The sequence below is a fragment of the Leptidea sinapis genome, chromosome 20 (assembly GCF_905404315.1).
Source record: "Leptidea sinapis chromosome 20, ilLepSina1.1, whole genome shotgun sequence".
Classification (NCBI taxonomy): domain Eukaryota; kingdom Metazoa; phylum Arthropoda; class Insecta; order Lepidoptera; family Pieridae; genus Leptidea; species Leptidea sinapis.
In genome coordinates this window covers 9,302,712-9,325,926 of record NC_066284.1, presented here as the reverse complement: position 1 = coordinate 9,325,926, position 23,215 = coordinate 9,302,712, and the positions used below count along the sequence as shown (strand labels likewise).

General features: G+C 34.6%; 1 protein-coding gene across 1 annotated transcript; it reads right to left on the bottom strand.

The window, feature by feature from the left end:
• Positions 1-1,176: 1,176 nt before the first annotated feature.
• On the bottom strand, positions 1,177-22,952 carry LOC126970347 (hepatocyte nuclear factor 6). The gene is made up of 5 exons (XM_050816201.1): positions 22,854-22,952; positions 16,296-17,085; positions 3,915-4,086; positions 2,647-2,670; positions 1,177-1,282 (listed from the first exon to the last, which is right to left on the bottom strand). Exons 1-5 carry the CDS (start codon positions 22,950-22,952, stop codon positions 1,177-1,179), a joined length of 1,191 nt encoding a protein of 396 aa, XP_050672158.1.
• Positions 22,953-23,215: the final 263 nt, after the last annotated feature.

Sequence of the window (23,215 nt, the reverse complement as noted above, 5' to 3'; positions counted from 1 at the left end):
GCATGGAACATCTTTCAGGCAAATCTTCACTTCAACATGCCCCGACTTTAATATCAACAGCTATATATACACCGTTTGAACGCTAACCCGCAGAAGCAACTGTAGTCCTTGCCAAGATGATACAACAATCTTAAAGCACTAGCAGATGCTGTGGCATTTGGCGTCACAAGAGATGATCATCCTGTTCGTCGTGGTCCTCCTCGGACTCAGCAGAATCAAGACTGGGAACGTGGTCTAGTTCATGTGACTCACATTGCTGGTCATCTGTTGTCGGTGGGTCGTCGTCTCTCCATTTATCCATGGAACGGCGACGCGCGTTCATAAAGAAATTACCTACTGTCGTTGGCTCCAAGCCCAATTGTCTTGCTATCGTTACTTGCATTTCTTTCGACGGCCTTTTTGTTTCCTGTAATTTTAATTAGTTTGTTCAATTTCTGATTTCTAATTCTATTTTGAATACACTAAACACAGTGTTGCTTTCAAGCATAATATTATAGTCAATTGGTTTGGTGCATAAATAAAACTTTAACCGGAACTAAATAAAAGATTGTGAGCTGATAAAATTGTTACCAATACATAAATTTGAATTTAATATACATACGGCGCCTATTTCTGCTGTGAAGCAGTAATGTGTAAACGTTACTGTGTTTCGGTCTAAAGGACGCCGTAGCTAGTGAAAGTACTGAGCAAATGAGACTTAACATCTTATGTTTCAAGGTGATGAGCGCAATTGTAGTGCCGCTCAGAATTTTGAGTTTTTCAATAATCCTGAGTAACACTGCATTGAACTGTATGGGGCGTATCAATTACCATCAGCTGAGCGTCCTGCTCGTCTCGTCCCTAATTTTCATAAAAAAAGGGTGCAAATATGTTATAAGCAAGTGTATTAGGTGTCCTAATTGGGGCTATTTTTGAAAGTAACAGTTGTTTACACAAAGTTTGAAAGTGATAAACACTAGCTGTTTCTTGTTAATATGTCAAGTTTAAATATGGAATATATAGTTTGTGAGAATATAATATTTCTACATTATGATGTCATTGGGAATATGGCAATGCGTTATTATTTATAAGAAATCCAAATATAGATAATTTGAAATATCTTGTGGAGTGTTCCCATTACTTTTTTGAGTATCAATCTAGCATTATTTAATAATACACTAATTATTAGAAATTACCTTAAAAATAGCTTGAAGAGTACGCCGCTGGAGATCTGTGAAAACCAAACGCGGTTTCTTCGGCGAAGGATGAGTATCCGTAGCCAAATCCTCCTTGCGTTTGCAGCCTGAAATATTACAAGTTGAAGTTCATTACTCTTTTCTGTAATGTTTTTCAGTTAGAACGTTTTTAAAATGTATACACATTGTACTCGAGATCGAGTACCTATCATAAATAAAGATATTTATTTTCTGATATTATGAATTGAAATTGGCCGGGAAAAATCTATATTAGAAAATTAACAGAATTGGGCATTATTTTGTGGAAATCAATTGGTTTTAGGTACATGAGCACATTCAGGGGCTGTTCAACTAGGGTTCGCGAAACACTGGAACGAGAGTGATCACGAGAGACTACTCTCGATCCAGATTCACAATTTGAAATATTTTAAATAGCTTGAATATTATCTAAGACTGGGATGATCAGTTGTGTGTGTAAGCTTTACTGATGTAAACGAATTTTGATGTTTTGATTTTCTTTCAATTTCGATGACAACAAAACAGCAATCGTAAATAGACTGCAATTTGTTAGTTACCCAAAAATAGATTAGTGAAGTTAATTCATACATTCAATACATGTATACTTTTAAGCTATCCCAATTCTGGTATAATACTATTAACAGTATGAAACCTATATCTACCATGATTAAAGAAATACATGTGAGCATTTTAACTATTGATTACACTTGAAATAACGTCGAAATATCAATTAAGTCTTCAATCAAATATGTACTGGATTAAATGCTTTCAAAAATGCAATAGAAATAGGAACGTGCCTTTCAGAACTGCGAAAATAACCAGCATAACAGTAAGGTTTCAGAAGGAGCTTCTAACTTTCGGTAAGTACATGTCAGTCTCTGTTAACCGTTACTTAAAATCATTATTCAATAATTAAAAACAAATATTTTATCATAAAAAATTTTCATTCAAAGAATGAATTTTGTCGTCACACATTGGCCTTCACTTCGAAGACCAGTCCCCTTCTGAGGCCACCGCTCTCAGTCAGTAAGTATCGTGGTGCAACAGGTCCTGTATCATTTATGCTCTTTACTTGAAACTAAACCTTATCAGATAGTAAAACAAGGTTCACCTTTATTAATAAATACATTTATGCCATAACTCTATTGGATATTGAATACTGTCTTTAGTAAGTACATATTTGATCGAAAAGGGAAACTCACAAATCCTGGAATCATGGTGAATATTAACATGCTGTTAAAAACTGCTAATGAGGCTCTGACAGTGAGGATTTAGATTATTTTTATTTATAAAAAGTGAAATAAACATATTAATATTATTTCTACAGGTGTTATTTTAACAGAAAACTTGAAGTTAATAACGGATTATAAGCAAATATAACATGAAAAGGATTCACTGTAAAAGGTTTCAAGAGATTTAATATAAATTGTGAGAAAGTAAAAAAAATACTTACTGCCTCTCTGTGGAATCTGGGCCGCTGCAACAAAAAAACTTTATTAATACAGAATTTTATAAGTCTTAAAATGGTCTAAATCCGCACACAAAGCCCTTGGAAATCTAAGGACAACAATCATGCTAAAGTAAACTTCGATCTTATGAGAATCGTTAACCGAAAATTTCTAGTTTGTTGCGATTGCAAAAGAAAACGAGACTATCGGCTAAGCACATGACTAAACTAAAGATTACAATCATTTCTAGAAACTTTTATTTACATTATATTCCTTGTATTACAAATTTTATCGAAAAAATCTGACTTTTACTACCTGTAATAAATATTTTAACAAGAAACCGGTCATCTCATTTCTTATAAAAGAATATAGATTATAATTCATGTCCTTTAAGAAGCTAATATATCAATTATATTATCAAAGGTAGACCAGATCTTAAATTGAAAATAAGCATCATCAAGCTATAAAACTTTAATTATAATTTAAGTTTTCGCATACCTGGCGACAATGTAAACAACATTAATAGAGGGTTTTCTCGCAGGCACCTAAAAATCATAATGTCAAAATCTAAGTCAGCCCGGGCATGGGAGGAAAATAAAAAGGGAGGATATAGGGCTAGCGGTAGCAGTCTAATTAACACCTTGGCTTCTTGAAGCTAATAAAATACACTTACCTACAACTATAAAACAAAACACTATTAATTTAACAATGAGCTTAAATATAGACAGTATCGTTGCCATTTAACATTTATAATACTTCCAATATTTGGAAACATGGGAAGGATACTGCCTACCCCAAACAAAAACATCTATTTAAGGCAAACTCTCTATGATAACACATGTTCAGTTTAATTTTAAAATTAATAAAATTAGAGACGTGTCACGAAAGCGAAATCGCTAAAAATAATATACATACGTAGATAAAATTATTGTTACCTCTGCCACAAGCTATTCATTAAACCTATAAGAAACCAAGTCCACTGCTACGCAGCCAGGATACAGGGGTTACGGGAAAGGGAATAAAGAAGAATATTAAAAACAATAAATTAGTAAATCATCTAAGTACATTATTAATCTATTACTGAGAAATCTGATCTTATTGATCGAAAATACTTTTTAAAACCTAAACAGGCTACAAAAATAAATAAAAATAAAGTTACAATAACAATACCTACACTAGAAATAAAATAGGATGGATCATCAGAAAGTAAAACATAATACGATGAAAGGGATTTGGCGATGACTTGGATCTACGTCATTAGGGAAGGACTCACAAGCATGACACATCCCCGGCCGGTTCATATGCCGGTTGGTCCCATAAGGATGGTGTTCCTGAATACATTCCAGAACCTTGGGGCACAGGAGCCTGATATTCTCTGGGTGCGTAATTCTGCTGTTGTGTGTTGTTTACATTGTCGCCTTTAGTAGTTTGCTGGTTTGATGTATCTGCAAATTTAAACACACTTATACAGAAAGTTATTTTTTCCAATCACTTCGTTAAGCTAAAATGTACATCATTTGATACTTTTCTCTATGAATTAAATATTTAAATTCTTATAAGACCAGATTCCTTTTTAGACCAGTGTGACTTTGCAGAGTTGTTGATTTCATGTTTATCAATGTGAATTAAATGAACTTTTTTTGCACTTACATATTGCTAATTATTAATCGGGCGATTGAACATACTTTCATATTTTATCCTTGGTATACTTTCTTGTAGTAATCTTAAATTCATGTAATCACAATATTAAATATAGTTATAATCATTGTTTTGATTTGAATAAAAAATATATATCGCATAGTTATATATTTATTTATTTCATCTATTTTTATTTGTTTGTAGTTCAACGCTTTTACGTCTAATTTGAGATTTAAGTTCCCACTAAAGTGAGTGAGTGAGTGAGTCTTATTAGAAAATAAGACTCAATGGAAGGTGAGCTATTCTATTTCAATATCATTTTCAAGTTTGACTGTTAATATTGAAAACTAAAACGGCCTGTGATTGACCTAATTGTGGTCCTGTCTATATTTAGGTCAGCTACAGCCAACGTCCAATTGAAAAGAGTCCGTAGTACTATTGCTACGTGTCTTCTGTACTAGAACGTTGAAATAGACATTAACATCAAAGCTTACAACATTAATTAATATCAGCATAATTTAAAAAAAACATCAAAATTGCTTATTAATTTAGATTCCGTACGTTAACTTAGTTTAAAAAAATGATGTGGTGTCGTGGGACACCAGGTAGGAACGAAGTTCCTTCGGCTAATGTAGAATCGACACAAATTCTACTCGCTTGTGTATGCGACTGTCGCGCCTGCACACGTCTCATTTAACGGTTTTATTCCACGCACTTTTCCACGCACTTTTTTCCACAGATTTTTTCTTACGGTTTTACTATCACATTTTTTTCAGTTCGGTCGCACAGCAAAATCCCTATCCCCTCCAAGCCTGCCGTAAGGAACTTCGTTCCAATAGTCTTTAATAAATTTTGGATTGAAGTAAGCATAATCTATGAAAAAGGAGAAAGAACTAACTTGCACCACGCAGTAAGTGACCACTGTCGCTCTTACTCTTAAAATATCTTAAGATATTTGTATGGCCTTTGTGAAAGCTAGCTTTTTTAATTACCTAAACACTTTTGCACCAATAAATGAATGCAGATTTCATTAAGTAGGTATATCACTAAGTATATAATGACTATATGATAGGAATTCCTTTAAATATTTTTAGTAAAGGTTTTGTAAGGTAGGTCTTACCTAAACATGTATATTGTGTTGTAAACATAGCCGACATAGACAGAAGTGCGATGGCCATTTAATTTTACAAAACATAAATAGAGGTAAAAACCCCGCTCGACCCCAAATACCTACATAGCACTAGAACGGTCTACGGACGGGAGGGGCGGAAGGGAGCGATCGATACGAGCCGTGACGTCACGACGAGAGGGGCAAGCCACGAGGTTTGCTTTCACAGGCATTCGTGTTTTAAAACTATATTGTATTATGGTATTAAATAACAACAGTCTTATAAGAAATTTTATATCACTTACTATCTCTATTATATGAGATCGATACGACGTGCAGTAAATTAGTAATTTTTGAAAATTTACTTAAATTAAAACGTTATATGCATATTATTATTATTATGCATAAACTGTCACAGAAAATAGTTTTTCAATATTTTTCTAGCTTACACGCCAGACATTGTTCGGAGTAAATGCGATAAATTCTTTGTGAAAATTTATCAATTTGATAATGAGATAGTAACGTTACGACAGGACCATAATATAATATGTACCTACATGATTATGGCAATAGTTATGTACCTACTCCATATTCAGAAACTTAAAAAGCATGCCAATAGAGATTTTATAATACATATATGCAAATTAATTTAGGATGTTTTTAAATTATTAAAGCTTAAAAATACTATCGGAGTCAGAGTTATATCTATTTATTTTTTTCTAAATTTACCAAAACTCCGCATACCTAGTTTTTCCAATTTTTTTGCACCTAAATGTGTCATTCAGCAAAATTTATATTTTGAAATTAAATGTAGGTAAATCATGAGTAGTTTGATAAACTTATGACCGATCAGTATCTCTTAATTATTTAAATGGATATAGAATTCATATAAATGAAAAGCCATCATTTCGTGAAATGTGACTCGTTCTCTCCCTTTAGCAGAAATACCAGGATATGACAATTTTCATGAACTAATTGACTTTTTCTTGAAAAAGTTCTTTCAGGGGTAGGATGTTTGTTTCAGATTTTTTTTAATTTCAATTTGATATAGTATTTTTTTCTTTTATTGCTTGTGTTGAAATGCTATAACTAAACTCATTTGCAAAAAAAAACGGGCGGTTTTTTTTTCGTGCCCCTAGAAAATACAATACCAAAAGAGGTTTTAATGATTTGAGAATATTACTGGCACATTTATGTAGTGTTGAGGTGCATAAAAAAGTTTATTCCAAATTTAAATTTGAGATATAGTCGGACTTTAAGAAAATTTGCAGTTGCGTATCGTGGAGGGAATCGTTTATAGTTCGTATGAACTCTAAAATCATTTTTAGATTATTATTGTCAGATTGTCCTATTTCCTTGATATTTTTATATATACCATTATTTAGCGGTCTCTAAAATGTTTGACAGAACAATAACACCGAGCAAAGGTATAGCGCTCCTTGAGGAAGGTTGTAGTCAATGTAATGTATTCCAAAGATTAAATGTGACTAAGACTAAGTCTGAGTCTGGAAGAGAACCATCCACAGAAGCCCGAGATGACAGCTTTCTGGAGAACCAGGCATTGAGAAATTGCAATTCTTCTTTGATCTTCAAATAGACTCTAGAGGAATTGAGAGGTGAGCAAACCAGCTTATGGACTGTCAGGAGGATGCTTTTCGCTCTCGATATATTGGCAATATATGCAGTCACAGTCCAGCCGGTGGCCCTAAATTACTCTGTGAGCACAGAGTTGCTAGACTTGGCTTCACTCAAAATTGTGCCAGGTGGACTCAAGAGGACTAGGTTAGAGTATTGTTCTCAGACGAAGCCGGAATATCATTATATGATGAAGACCGAGGTCAGTGGCTACTGCGAAGGCAAGGGGAATGTTTCGCAGAAGTTTGTTTTGAAAAAATAACTCCTTAAGGTGGAGGTTCACCGGTCGGGCGATTTGCGTATATACAAGAGGTAGGGATTCGTCATTTGGATTAGCCAGCTCAAAGTCCCGACCTCAATTCCATAGAACACATTTGGGATGTTCTAAAACGAAGAGTAAGATTGTTGCAGCCTGCTCCGAAAATCATCAGGGAGCTAAGGAATGTGATTGTTACGCAGTGGGAGCGTATTCCATAAGAAACAATTAAGAATAGCATCGATAGCATGCCCAGACGAATACAAGCTGTCATTTTGGCAAGATGGGGCCACACTCGATATTAAACTTTTACTTTTTATTTTCATGTTAATAAAACTTAAGTTTTTATTAGCCTTACCTTTATGTTTTTATTATTATAGCAGATTACGGGTACCACAACAACGCCTATTTCTGCTGTTAAGCAGTAATGAGTGTTCCAGCCTAAAGGGCGCCGTAGCTAGCGAAATTACTGGGCAAATGAGACTTAATATCTTATGTCTCAAGGTTTCTTCATCCATTATTTGGGTAGGCAAAGGGTTCAAGCCCGTACAGCCGTATTCGTTATTTAATAATTAATTATCAAAGCTATCGTTGCAAGATTTTTACAATATTGTTCTTTCTACAAACGTAGAATAGCACGAGGAATAAATAATTTTAAGGATTTTTGCTTTGTTAGGCCAAAGTAGTATATCCAACTTATATACATATATATTATATATTATATACATAAGAACACCCACACTTTTTTTCTAAGGAAAGCCCTTGAACTCGAAACTATCAAAGTGATTTCATAAGTATAATTTCATTCAATGTTCAAATTATAATGATATACATGTGAACAATAGGTGTGTATGTACATCATAGTCTGTTTAACTATAACATTGGTACACTCCAGTAATTTACATTATGGAACAAGTACTTTTCGCTATCTATAGGCGATAAAGCTCATTAGAAATGCTGACTGCGTACTTTTGTACGGCACACAGATGATGTTATCGACACTAAGTAATAGTTCAAGACGTGTTATTTGTATTTGACGCATTTAAGGAGAAAAATACGGCCAATTTGCTGATTGTCAATGGCCTAGCGAAACTTTCTAAGAAAAAAGCGATACACTAGATTGTATGAAACGTACTAGATTGACAGATAACGGCTATAATCTTGTAAAAAACGGAGACAACCGAAATCCACTGCGTTTTAAGCAACGGTTCGCTTTCAAACTTAGTCGGATTATACATCGTCGCCAATCGCGTTACTGTAATTACTAGTATTTCAAACGTACTTATGTCAAATGACTGCACGTTTCATACTAAACTAAATTTCAATTTTTACTAAACCAGTCGCGGCTCTTATTAAGTAGTATTTATATCCTCTTTGGCACACATTAAACCGATTGCTAATACAGCACACTCCCTGCAGGGAATTTATACCGCAGTTGTATCAAAATTGAAATAAACCTTAAACAAACTGGGTCACAAAAACAAAGCGAATACTTCAAGCCAGCCTCAACTACCAGTCTATAAGCGAAAGATCCTCCTGAATGGAATAAAATCTTGTCTACGATCTGTTGCATCCCAGAATCAGTTCGAAGCATTTAACCAGATATAACAAAAAACGCTAAAAAAGTGAACGTTGCTAAAGGAAACTGAATAATTTTGCCTCTTCCGCCGTATTAATCATAGGGAGTGCTCCAAGGAGCTGTTTGACTTGACATCGGCCTTTGATTCCCATCGTCAACCTATACACTACAAATTGAGATGTCATCCTTACCATCTGGATGTAATAAGTAATCTTATACTATTCATTAATTCATTATTGTAAGCTCTAACAATAAAAATTGTAAAATTTAATACAAAAAGCTGAAAAATACAAAATTAAAATAAAACATAATATTATAGCTGTAAATATATAATATGAATGTTAAACACATGAAATAAGCCTAAAACGAAAGTAAATACAGTTTTACATAAGTAGTGCTTCTAATAATTAATTAAAATGATTTATATTATTTTAATTGCCACTAGTATTAAACTAGGCTGGGCCTATATTTTTATACCAGTTACTTCCAGAGACGTTTAGTTTAAGCCAGTGTTTCTCTTCCATTTATGATCCTTTACTTAATACTGAATAATTTAATTTTAGCTTAAACTAGCAATTTTTCTCAAAACACAGCTTGTCAAAACATTAATAGTGTGATTGTTAATACTAAAGCAAGTATTACAAACCAACAAGATCACATCCTAAGAATGAACTATACGTCATTTTTTTGCTTACCTACTTGTTATTTAAATTTCTTTTTAAACTTCATCCACTTATAAAAACATAAACCAAACAAGCGTGCAGTTAAACAAAGACTTGAAATTTTTTTTTAAGTTGATAAATGAAATTCCAATGGTTTGGTGCTTAACCTAGTTCGAAAATATATGAAATAAACATATCGAATAATGTCACTACACTGTAATATAATATCTAAAGGACGTCACTAGGAACCTACCGTAGATACTCGCAGTTTAGATTAGGCGCCTGATAGTGACGTGCCAATCGATCGCGCACCGCCAACACTATCGATTGTCGACAATCGATACACAGCTGACGTCTCGTGTTTATAAACTCGACTTGGGGAGGTCGGAATCACGTTTTTTGAATTTCGAATTGTACTTCAATAGGAAATTCAATGAGTATTAGATGATTGAGGAGGTTGGAAATTCACTATGTTATTAATAAACGTGAAGTTATGTTATTCCAAGTTTAAAACTTTTGCGGCCTTACAAATAAACTTGGTATAAAGTTATAACTGCTGATAAACAAAGAATGTGCAATATGTTTACAATATCGTTGACAACACTGTCAATACAATGATAATTCTGAAGCGTTCCGAATGATAAGCTGCCTTGCAAATAAACGCGGGAAACGTTATACGTCCGAATAAACCATTCGTAAGCAAAATGTCCATTTGTAAACATTTTATATATTCTTGGTTTATGCTTAGTTATAACATTATGCCAATTTTATTTGTTAGGTCTTTATCTTACCTTTGTCACTTCAGAATTACATGATTGGGAGACGTAATTTTAAATTTGGAGTAACTTTACACTGCGTTTATTAATAAGAGAGTCAGCGTTTTAAGTTAACCTTCATTCCTAATTCTTTTTCCTAATATTCTTATTAACAGGCAACGGATAAATTTGATAATATATATTGTCAATAGTTTTTTAATGTACGAGGTTTTCAATACGACATATTGTACATTATTTAAAAAAAATGCACTTGTTACAGATGTCTACAGCTACATTCTAATCTAATAAGAACGTTAAAGAGAATAAGTAGTTTATTATTATTATGTGATTAAATACTGGTGGTTGTAAGCATTCGTTTGAAGACAATGAAAATCAAATCAATTATTGTTATATATATTTATGTATGTATATTGTATTAAATATATCGGTGCCTAGCACCCATAATATATATTGGCTATAAAAGCCTAGGTACCTACTTTTTATTAAAACGTTTGTGTGGTAAAGGTTACTATAGCATAAATGACTTTCTTAATGATACCACAGATTGGGAATGGAGCGACCGCCCTCAGGCTATTAAATAATAAGTTTAGTAGTACAATATTACTTTGTACATATTTTTTTCGATGAAAAAAAGAAAGTCCGCTGAGTTGGTTGCGCCCATTCTTCTCAAGTCTGAGGCATTTGTTTTGGAATGGGTGGTAGGTTTTGACTTTTAATAAGTGATGTCACATTATATTTTAAATAAAAATATTTGAATTTGAATTGTTTGAAAACCCCCACGACTAAAACCACCATACCACTCCTACACCAATGTATACAATTTTGTTGTGAAAATACGTCAATTATATGAGTGAAAACGTGTGCAGGTGTAATGAGCATATTGTCTTGCAAATATTGAATGATAATGAGCTGTCACGCTCGGCTTCGTAATGCTCGTTCGGGTAAAGACAGGTGGATCTACAGATAGAGATAAATTACTACCTTCTACTGTCAGTAATTAGCTGTCAATAGTCTGAAGTTGTCCCAATATACCTGATAAGTCATTCTTATCACCTTATATTGGGTCGCGTGAATTGCAATTTCCATACAAACTTCTATCGCTAGTAAGCTATACGTCCTCCCATTGACAGACAGCGTGTACGGATAAGGTGAGTTACCGTCGATAAGTTTATTGGGACAGAAAAGTCAACGATAGTTACGATTTTTATCTCAAGTGGGCCACAACCGGAGATAGACTGAATATTGGGAACGTCCGTTATCCGACATCAATAATTTTGACTTAGTATTTGCAATACAAATAACTCAGTTAATGACATTTCATTACAAATAACAGTTCATACAATGAGCGGGGGCGGAATACCTAACTTATATGGCAAAACAACGTTTGCCGGATCAGAACTTGTTTTAATATATATTGTAAATAAAATTACTTTATAGATACAAAAAATGCATTTCGTATTAATAACCTCGCCTTAACGAGGTTATCACTTCTCTCATGTCCATCAAGGCATCTGTTTTGTCGACAAAAAATATATATTAAGGACTATAAAAACGTATTTTTATAATTAGACTAGCTGACCCAGCAAACGTTGTATTGCCGATATTAAAATCGCGATACAAAAGTAACTGTTGATGGTAGATGGCTGAAAATTTGAAGTTGTATGTATTTTTTAATGCTGACTCATAATCGAACAAATTAAAAAAAAAATATCAAAAAAATAAATAAAAAAAAATCGTGTTGACCACTTTTAACAATTAGGGGGATGAAAAATAGATGTTGTCCGATTCTCAGACCTACCCAATATGCACTCAAAATTTCATGAGAATCGGTCAAGCCGTTTCGGAGGAGTTCAATGTTTAAAACCATGACACGAGAATTTTATATATTAGATATTACATGTGATACAAACTTTAGAAGAAAAATGTACTTATTTATACCACTACAAAGAAAAACAACATGATAATATTATAAAATGTATGGATGTAACTATAGAATATGATGTTTGCGTGAACCAAAGGGGAGAGTACAAAGGGTGGATGGTTTAGCGAGGGTAAGCATAGTCTACATCCCCAACATTAGAACGGGATATTTCTAACTAGGAGTTGAAATAACGTAGTCGAGTTGTATGTCTTAATATTCGCTAGGGATCTCGGGTAGTCTGAACTGGGTTGTGATGCAACTGTTTATAATATACTAGCTGATGCCCGTGACTTCGTCCGCGTAGATAAAGGGTTGGAATTGAAGATTACGTCATGTCCTATTCCAGTTCTGGTTCCCGTTTTCACTCCTGTTCCCAACATATTATATGAATCTTATTTGGTGGAAGATTGCTATGGCAATCTAAACCTACTATCGGTATAGTTATAGCGGATAGACGTGAATTTCAGTTTTTCACAAGTCCCGCGGGAACCATGGTTGTTTCCGGGATACAATGTAACCTTTGTCCTTTCCCAAGCTCTAGCCTATCGCTGTACCATTTTATCAAAATCGGTTCAGTAGCTCCAGCGTAAAAGCTTAACAAGTAAACTTAGATTCGCATTTATAATATTAGTAGGGATTACGTATTTTTATTTAAAAAATGGTCACAGTTAGCCAGTACTTAGGTTATACTGTATGTATTATTTTTGCTTTTTGTTAAGGATGATATACTTTTTATTTTTCAAAGTATATTCCTTAACTATATACACACTTTTGTATTCTTTGGAACCATTGTAGAAAACAAATGTTCCAGACTTCTTGAAACGTCTTGAATAGCCTTTTTGGGCTTATTTTTAGCCTAAAAAACGTATTTCTCTAAACTTCAGAAAATCTAGTCCAATTCAGCTTTGGAGTGAATTCGAAACAGGGGATATCGATAAAGAGAGACTTTTAAATGGTGAACACTTTTAATGGTTAAACCGGCCCCATTCCCAGAATTTGCATAATATAGTGTCGATTTAGGCACAGGTTTTTCCAGGTCCTCGTCGACATTATCCCGAGAGATCTATCAGAGAACACCTTGCTGTGCATATCAAGTGCATCAATACCACTTACTCTTCGTCTACAAGTTGTCACTATCTAAAATGAGGATCTTCCTTAAGGACTCCTTGAACCCCCAAGGCGAGATCAGGTGAATAAAGAAAAGGATAATAGATGTATCACCTAACATAATCACATAACTGTAGAGTTAATTTCTGAATCATATTTGATTAATATAACGGAATTAATCAAGTAATTAATTGAATTTGATGTTGGATGTGATTTTTTTTTTATGGAATAGGAGGACAAACGAGCGTACGGGTCACCTGTTGTTAAGTGATCACCGCCGCCCACACTCTCTTGCTACACCAGAGGAATCACAGGAGCGTTGCCGACCTTTAAGGAAGGTGTACGCGCTTTTTTTGAAGGTACCCATGTCGTATCGTCGCGGAAACACCGCACAAGGAAGTTTATTCCACAGCTTTGTAGTACGTGGAAGAAAGCTCCTTGTAAACCGCACTGTGGAGGACCGCCACACATCCAGATGGTGAGTATGATATCCTAACTTGTGGCGTGTCGTGCGAAGGTGGAATTCAGCGGCAGGAATTAGGTTAAACAGCTCTTCGGAACACTCCCCGTGATAAATGCGGTAGAAGACACACAATGAAGCGACGTCTCTACGCAACTCCAAGTGATCCAGCCGTTCACAGAGTACTGGGTCCCCGACAATTCGAGCTGCTCTGCGTTGCACGCGGTCAAATGGATCGAGCTGATACTGGTGTCCGCCAGACCAGAGATGACAGCAATACTTCATGTGCCGGACCTGCGCTTTGTACAGCGCTAGAATGTGGGCCGGCTTGAAGTATTGCCGTGCTCTCTTAATGACGCCCAGTTTCTTTGAAGCCAATTTGGCTTTGCCCTCCAGATGGCCACGGAATTGTTAATCGCTCGAGATTTCGAGACCCAGTATTCCGATACTAGGCGAGGCTTTTAGGGAAGTGTTGTCGAAGAGCGGTGATACGACAAGTGGGGTTTTTTTAGTGGTAAACGCACAAACTTGAGTCTTCTGGGGGTTAAATTGGACAAGGTTCAATTTACCCCATTCCGCGACCTTCTCAAGAGAGGACTCGATAGAAGACACAACTTTCTCCCGGCACTGGTCGACGATTTCCCGAGAGACACCTGCTTGGCCTGTGTATACGGCATCACCAGTGCTGTCATCTGCATAGCAATGAATGTTGGAGGTGTCCAACATATCATTGATATGCAGAAGAAACAGCGTAGGAGATAGCACACAGCCTTGGGGCACTCCAGCATTCACGGGCTTCGGGGTCGAACAATGTCCGTCGACAACGACCTGTATGCTGCGCCCAGTGAGGAAGCTGGAGGTCCACTTGCACAAGCTCTCGGGAAGCCCAAATGATGGAAATTTAGAGAGGAGCGCCTTGTGCCATAGACGATAAATGGCCTTCGCTATATCCAAGCTAACTGCCAGGCCTTCCCCCTTGCTTTCAATAGCCGCAACCAATCTATGTGTTAGTTATACCAGAAGATCACCTGCCGACCGACCATGGCGAAAGTGATATCTACGTCTTTGCGATGCCAATATGTCTAAAAAAAAGTAGTAGTAATTGAGGTTGTTAACAAAATTTGAGTCTCAATTAATAAACGTACTAGGCACCTATTTTGTATTATCATTCGTAAATATTCTGTTTACAATAATTTAATTACCTATTCTAAGTAATAAAATGGGAAGTTATTTAAAGTGGTTTTGTTACAGATTTGAAGGAATTTTATTTAAATTAATTGACTTTCCTAATGATTCCACAGATTGGGAATGGAGCGACCGCCCTCAGGATATTAAACAATAAGTTTTATAGATGAAAAAAAAAATGCCGCTGAGTTTGTTGCGCCCATTCTTCTCAGGTCTGAGGCATTCTTTTTGGAATGGGTGGTAGTTTTTGACTTTTAATAAGTGATGTCACATCCTATTTTGAATAAAAACATTTGAGTTTGTACTTGAATAAAGCTCAACCTTTTGCGAAATTGCGGTAAATTAAAAAAAATGTAAAACTTGATATTCATAAGTGTCATTCCCTTGACCTACATAATTGATGATGTGATGATAATTTGATTTGATAGGTGGCGGTAGGAACTTTAATACAAATAGCTTTTTACAACCAAAGTTCTCTAAATTAATTCATTACATCAGTAATAATTATGGTTTCTTGTTAGGAATGATGGACTGTAAATAGGCTCAAATCAGAATAATATTACTTTTTTAGGCAAACAAACTTAACTTGCGTGGAAGGTTCTCTCAGTTATATTGTGTAAGCATATAGCAAAACTGTCGTACGAATCTTTCAAATTTTTTTCCTTCGGTGTACAAATTTCTTTACCAATCCTATATTGTTGAAGTAGATTTTATATACAATTTTAATAGTTCCTTTGGCTACGAGTTGCATATCTCAGTCGGATAATTTAGACATTGAACGATTTCGATAATTACTTATTTATTTAAAAGCTTAGACCTTATAGGAAATACTAACATAAGCATTGATAATAAATATTTCTTTCTTCGTTAATTTTTACAATTGTTTTAGAGGTCCCAGATTCAAATTCTATTAGGCGTAACATTGAAATAATGAATTTGTATGTTTATTTTATTTACGAGTCATGAATGTTTATTTGTATTTATGTATATTTAAGTATATTGTATTTTATATATCGTTGTCTTGCAACTCATCCAGCTTTGCCTTGTTTGTGGCAAGATAATTTGTGTAAAAGTATAGCAATGTAAAAAAATCCTAGGAATTGATGTCACGCTCTTTTTAAATAATTATTTGAGTTTTGTGATTGTCAACTTTAAGCAAATATATTATTATGTGTCAATTTGTGCTGTCATTTACTGAATTTATATTTATATTACGGCCACTGTAAATTTTAGTATAATGATGTGATTTAATGCTCTGCTTATGTAAAAAAAAGGAAAAACATTATTTTAAAAAATCATGCATACAAAAAACATCACTCACACGTACCTGCTAGCCTCAGAGCAGACATCCTCTGAAACTCAGGTTCCTGCAGCCACTTCCACATTCTTCTGAAGGTCTCTCGCCCTGACTTCAACTTGGACCAGGGTTTCGGGTTTCGGAGCAGATCACTCAGCGTCCCTTGCGAGCGACACAGTACCCTTTGTGCGAATATCGCTTGAGGTATCGAGTACCTCTTCAGCTCTCCACTTATCCTCTGCGCCAGCTCTTTAGTATTAATCTCCTCTGTGTCAGTCGGTGATTGGGCCTGTTGGGCTTCTTCTCTTGCTAGTAAAGCAGCATTTAGGTCTAGCCCTGGGCTTGGTAAAGGTGGTGTCGGGGATCGTCTTTCAAAAGAATTTGGCGATACACTTCTTCTGCTATACGCTGACTGAGGAGACAGCGGCTCATTGTATGGTGCTGGTGATAACGACGCATATGAATGTTGCTGTTGAATAACTGTGAATGTCCCCCCCGCATGGTAGGCGAACTTATCTGATACTGTGCTGATAGGTGGTAGGGGGAGTAAGGGAGTTAAAGTCGCGTACGAGGCTGGTTCTAAGCCTGGTGGGGTCAGGCGTCCGTTGACTGCTGATAGAGGGTGAAAGGCCGCGTCTCCGTCTGGAAGGAGGTCTTCTGGTGAGAGCCGGGGAGGGGAAACGTTACTGGGAGCCACGATGACCGTGAGAGGCGCTCGCTCTCGTAAGCGTGTGTCTTCCATGGCGCGCGGCCGACGGCAGCGGCGTCGCTTCGGCGACTGAACAACGCCTGCGCGACGCACCCTTCTGTCCCCTCTATCCTGCAAACACCCTTATTTTACCCTAACGTCCTACATCACACTGAATCACACAAAATTCAACTATACTACCACACGATACAGTTAAAGTTCAAATGAGAAACATCACGTTTCGTTTACCGACGTGTACTTTATACATTGCACCCTTAACCTACCCTGAAAAGCTTTTACTCTTAAACATCCATATATTGCTGTTGTACCGTATTCAATACGCATTTATTTCGTGATAAAAATACAGCACGTCAGCTTATGTCAGCAATGTACGAATCTAATTGAAAAACATCATATTCGGAATTTGCTTTTGGTAGCCAGTCACTGTTTTGTGCTGGAGCACCCAAAAATTGTGTCGTTTTAATTAATTGTAAATTATAAGCATACATGTGTGAATAATGTATATATGTCATTACGATAAAGTTGGTATATTACAAACAATTATATTATATCTAGATCTTCTTTCTTTATTCTTAGAGATATGTAATTGGTCATACGTTCCAAACTTCCGCATAGTATTAGAAGGAAAATATCTACAAGACTCAATATTGAAAAAAATATACGCTTTATCGCTTCCCTTACCATTTTCATCATATGAAGGTAATTTATAAGCTTCTAGGTACAAAATTCGAAATGAAGTGAATTGGAGCAGTAGAGGCTACTGAGAATCCCCTGCAGTATATATAATATAGTACTGCTTTACAAGACTATAAAAAATGTAACAGATATTTATTTATGTAAATTGATTTTAAGATAAAATCAAAGTTTCGTTCAGGTCAAAAATTACATTTACGAATTTCAATCAAACTTGTGAAACGCCACGATAATCATTCTCTCTCTACATTTTACAAGATATTGATACAATCCATGAAAAGTCGTACAACAGAAATGTCATGAACACTTCAACCTACCTGAGTAAGTTGTATAAGAAAATAATCAAAAATACATTAATTCACGTAATAATATCTTGCCACATGATGTCCACAAAAATATCTTTGAATGCTGTTAACGCCTTTAACATATTTAATGATTTAAATGATATTCTAGATTAAAAAGAATTGTGATAATTGTGTAATATGTTCTTTTTATGTTATTCTTGTTGTTTGGTCTTTCATCAAATAAACAAAATACCTTTGCAGTAGGTATAACTTGAAATCTAAAGTGTATCTCATTTTTGAGCACAAAATATAATCTTTTCAAATATAGATATTATGACCATGAAAGTACTATAATTTGAGACCTCTGTAATCTTTTTTTTTCCAAATTTCGCAAATCCGAACAAGCAATTGTATCTTGGTATTTGACGACATAATCATGTCTCCACACCCTACGGCGACATAATACAGTTAATATTTACAAAAACACTATGATGATTTTTATTCTATTCTTGTGATCAGAACGACCAATGCAACTTGCACTTAGCCCCATTTTAATAGATAGGAAAAACTGTATCAAGTAACTAGCAATATACAATGTTACATTATCTGTGGCACAAGCCACAAGGACCCCTGCACACCTGGGGCTATAAAATGGCATTAGAGATGTATAAACAACGACAATATATCGATACTTTTGATATAATGTGTCAGGTAACCCTTTTAAATAATATCGATAAAATTAAATTTATAGTTTTCTATAACATATGTGTATAAAAATATAAAGTCGAAATATTATGATGGTGAGTTAGGTAAGTATAATATGATAATAATGTGAAATATTTTATTAATACTTTGATATTATTGTAAATATATTTTGTAAAGTGGAAGTATTGAATTTAACATTAAGTTTTGAATTATTACTAAGGCATTTGCTTATATAACAAATAAGATATAAGAAACTTATTGTAGTTTAATGTTTTTTGTATTCTTCTCTGCTACATCAACAGAATAAAGTATAATAACTAGACGGGGTATCTTGGGCTTTTATAATAAAAATACGATGACTCCTTCAGCCAAAACCCTTAAGGTTGATGTCCCCGTTTAATAATCATAATATTTTCTCAAATCTATATACTACTACTATTTTTGTCACAAGTTTGTTTTCTATTTTCCTATTCTATTATTTCTATTCAATTGCTAAAACCTTTTGCAAAAAATAGGCACTCAAAACTTTTCTGTACAACATCGGAAATCATAAACAAAAGAGGTTTTATGTGGATTCAATTTATTTGAAACAATTTTCACGTACTAAAAAGCACTGACAAGTAGAATAAAATAGAGCGCTTGCTTTAGTTATTGTGCTATAAATAAATAAAAAAGAGTTTTTTGTAATTTGTAGAGATTGAATATTGTAAGAGGAGACTTCTAGCAGCCGATCGGTCTAGATTTTCCCAAAATGGTGCGACATGAACAGATGCAGAATAGAGCAAGGTTTGATTTGCTGATAAAGCGAAAATTTGGTGAGGACTGACGTCGTAACGTGCTAACAAGTTCAGAAGAGCATTACTCAGAGGTATATTTGTAAGTTAAGAAATTACAGTAGGGGTTCTCTAATATTTTAGGCTGGCATAACTGAAGATAGTACAGACTTAATTTTTGTTGAAAATGGCTCTCCAAATGCACAAAGCCACATCACGGAACTTGTAATTCCTCATGTATAACCAGCGTTAGCTGTTGCAGGAAGTAGTGCTGTTTTTATGGATAATGCTCGAGCACACCGAGCGGGCGACGTAGACGCTTACTTAAGTGAAGACGAGATCCGCCATTTAGATTGGCCAACACGAAGTCCAAACCACAATCCCATTAATCCCATCTATAGGACTTTCTAAAACAACGTGTTAGAGCTGTACGCCCAGCCCCATAGAACATGCGAGAGCCTAAAATTGTATTACGGTTGTATGGGAGCGAATTCCTCAATTACTCAAAAAAAAAAGATCGTTCCAAGCACGCGAAGAATCACAGCCGTTATTTTAGCCAATGGAGGAAACACTCGATGTATTTTTTTTATTTTATTGTTAACATTTAGAAAATTAAGGAGAAAGTCATTGGAAGTTAAGGACTAAATTCTTAAAAATGCAAATAAAACAAATTAAGATCGACTAAATTACCAAATAAAAGTGTTCTTATAGTAGTAAATAAAATTTATTTTATTACTCTTACAACTTCTGTTCATACTTAAAGTACTCGAATAAATAAAAAAACAGTGTGGAGAGGAGTTTATAATAAATTATTATCGATACATTCACATCCCTACTCACGCTCGGCCCGGACAGAAAGAGCTCTATAGTCTCACATTATATTTAGGGGCTGAGTTGTAACAAGTACTAGAACTTTATACTTTTTAAGTAACGTTTTTGATAGTATGCGCTTTTATAATATATGTAATATTAAAACTTAAACTTAATTAAGAATGTCATTTTTAATAGAACTTTTATTACATCTTATATTATATTGAATGCAAATAATAACATTATAAGCAATAACAGTTTATATGATTCTTACATTTTATGTTTAATTCCTCAACCAAACAAAAAGTTTTGAATGGATAAGCAGGATATGTAGAATATTGTATCCCTACATTTGTATTATTCCGACGAAAGCTCGGTGCGAGTGGATTATACGGAAAGGAAATTTTGACCAGAAACTGTTATATATATAGTAAAACCAAGATACACGTTAGTTTTACCATCATCTATGTAATGAAGTAGAAATACCATCTATGTGCTATGTCTACTTATTTATACTTAAACAATTTTATCATATGAGTCCATATAATTATGTACGTTATTTCTTTAAAAGTGACTTATAATGCATGCAAAAATATTCGAGTTTCATTATAGATGTCTTTAAAATTATAGATAAGAATTTCTTGTTTCAGATTGAATTTGAGATCAGGCACGACCAGCTGCACAAAGGACAATCGCAGCGAAAGTCATTGTGAACCCTAAAATCCAGTTTTTATGAAAAATATATAAATAAGATTTGCATATTAAAATATTCTACAAACACGATCGTATCACCCCTCGTCAGCACCCTATTTAATTACGACGACAGCTGCGCGCGCCGCGTGCTGCGTGACGTCACATCGATTTTTTTATCGATATTATCGAGCGAACACCTGTGAGCGCGTGCAACACTAGTTTCCGGGGGCGTTGAACTGTTACACCAAGGAAAGGGTGAGGAACTTTTGAGGGTGATTTGCGTAAATTAAATATATTTCATTATCTTTCTTGTCCTCAAGCTTTGTCTGCAAACGGAGTAGACCGTCACATAACAACGAAACTTAGAAACAAATTGATCTTACATGGATGTACTATATATATATATATATATATATATATATATATATATATATGCAGCTACAGATTTCAGGCTTAGAACGGAGTGGTTGTCCATTATAATACATACAACTTGCGATGTGCAATGCATTACTCTTTAGATCATTTACACACTGTTATGAGCAGATAATATCGCTTGTCATCTTGTAGACCATCAGCTCATTTAATCGCACAGATAGTAAAGGTCCTTATAACGCCGTTTATTCTTATACTTATCCTCCATATAACGAGGGGATTTCCCACATACATATTTCTGTACTGTGAAATTTATAATAATTTTGAAATATAAACCGTGCTAAATAGTAAAACTAGGCAAACAATTGGAAATACTTGTTACGAATTGTGATTCATTATTATAGGCGTTATAGGGGTATCACTGTATAACGCATATTTCTATAACGCAGAACCCTCCTGCGTTATTAGGGGATTACCTCTATTTAACAATTATCATAGAAGGCGATGTTATGGTTCTAGTTGACATATTGTTATCTAATGTTAATGCTCACCATGAATTCCCGCTGCATACTGGGAAATATGCATATTATCATTGTATTCCTCAGTTAACATTGCTAAGATATAGCTTTTTTGATAATCTCGTATCGAAACTGGAAACACCGCGTTAGGTAATTCATTTAAATTTGGTTGTAAGTGAAAGATAATTTGCTTAAAAGTTTATAATAATTTTTGGAAAGGTGTTTTGCAATTCACGTGGTTTTTTACAGACTTTAAGCATTCGTTCGCTTCGTAGAGGGTTCCGTAATGATAAATAACAACAGTAAAATATATAGCTTGTATAGAGAAAATTTAAACGTCTAGATAAAGCCTCTTGCTGCTAGACAACCGATGAAAACATACATGTTACACTCGCGATTTGTATGTACACTTAGTGTTAGTGTGCGTGCATTGCTCAAATTAGAGGTTAACGGTTAACCTTAACGAATTGAATCGAAAATGTAGGTATTTAAAGTGTTAAGTACATATTGCCATCAATATTTTATGAGGCGCTAGCTTTTTTGTTCCCGACGCAAGAAACGCAATAAAATGACAATGTAAAATTCATTTTTAGTTTAGCATCATGAAGTTATGAGCTAGGACCACTTTAACAACTAATAACCCCATGTAAACTTGAATATTAGTACAAGTTTTCCATTTTTGTATACCAAAAGAAAACTTAAAAATTAATTGAATAATTTGAATGTTCTGGTAGTTCGTGTTAGGGAGAATTCAGTTCTTATAAGATTTCATGTGAAATGCAGTTTAATTAACTTAATTAGATAATTAACAGCTAAGCCTAAATTCTCTTTAATAGCAAAATTTTCAGGCAGGCAATGAATACAGTCCATTTTTTATAGATATTATATTTTAACTATTAAAATAAGTTGACAAAAATTTAAAATCATATTACTTTCAATGTTCACAAAATGACAGCAAATGATAAAAATCAATTGAAAATTTTCAAATCAATAATCTTATGTCAAAGTATCGCCATTTTGAATTATCTTACCGAGTCAAACTCGTCGCTCTCAGAATCTAAAACTTCAATTTCATTCTCTATTGATATGTCTTCCCCATTAACGTAGACTTCAAGAATAATTCCCGACATAGCACCCCAATATTGATAAATCTTCCATCACGAATTCGATAATACTTGGATCTTGTAATCGGAAATCTAAACCTCTGACGTAGCGTTGCCATGACAACCCCCGGTGCTACGATGTAGCTTGTGTGACAGTTATTTGTCTCTCTTTAACTCACGTTTGACAGGGTGTGTAAGAGAGATGCAAAATTCGAATTAAAATCGATATCGCACAAGGCTGGCCGTCGATTAACCGTTCTATGGAAAATACTGAGATAAATGTCATATGC

What these genes read in the sequence shown, in the direction of transcription:
- LOC126970347 (XM_050816201.1), bottom strand. Translation starts at nt 22,952, where the DNA reads ATGTCGGGAATTATTCTTGAAGTCTACGTTAATGGGGAAGACATATCA. An exon ending in AGAGCGACGAGTTTGACTCG is followed by an intron (nt 17,086 to 22,853) that starts GTAAGATAATTC and finishes GGGTGTTTGCAG; the next exon opens with GATAGAGGGGACAGAAGGGT. An exon ending in GTCTGCTCTGAGGCTAGCAG is followed by an intron (nt 4,087 to 16,295) that starts GTACGTGTGAGT and finishes TTAAATTTGCAG; the next exon opens with ATACATCAAACCAGCAAACT.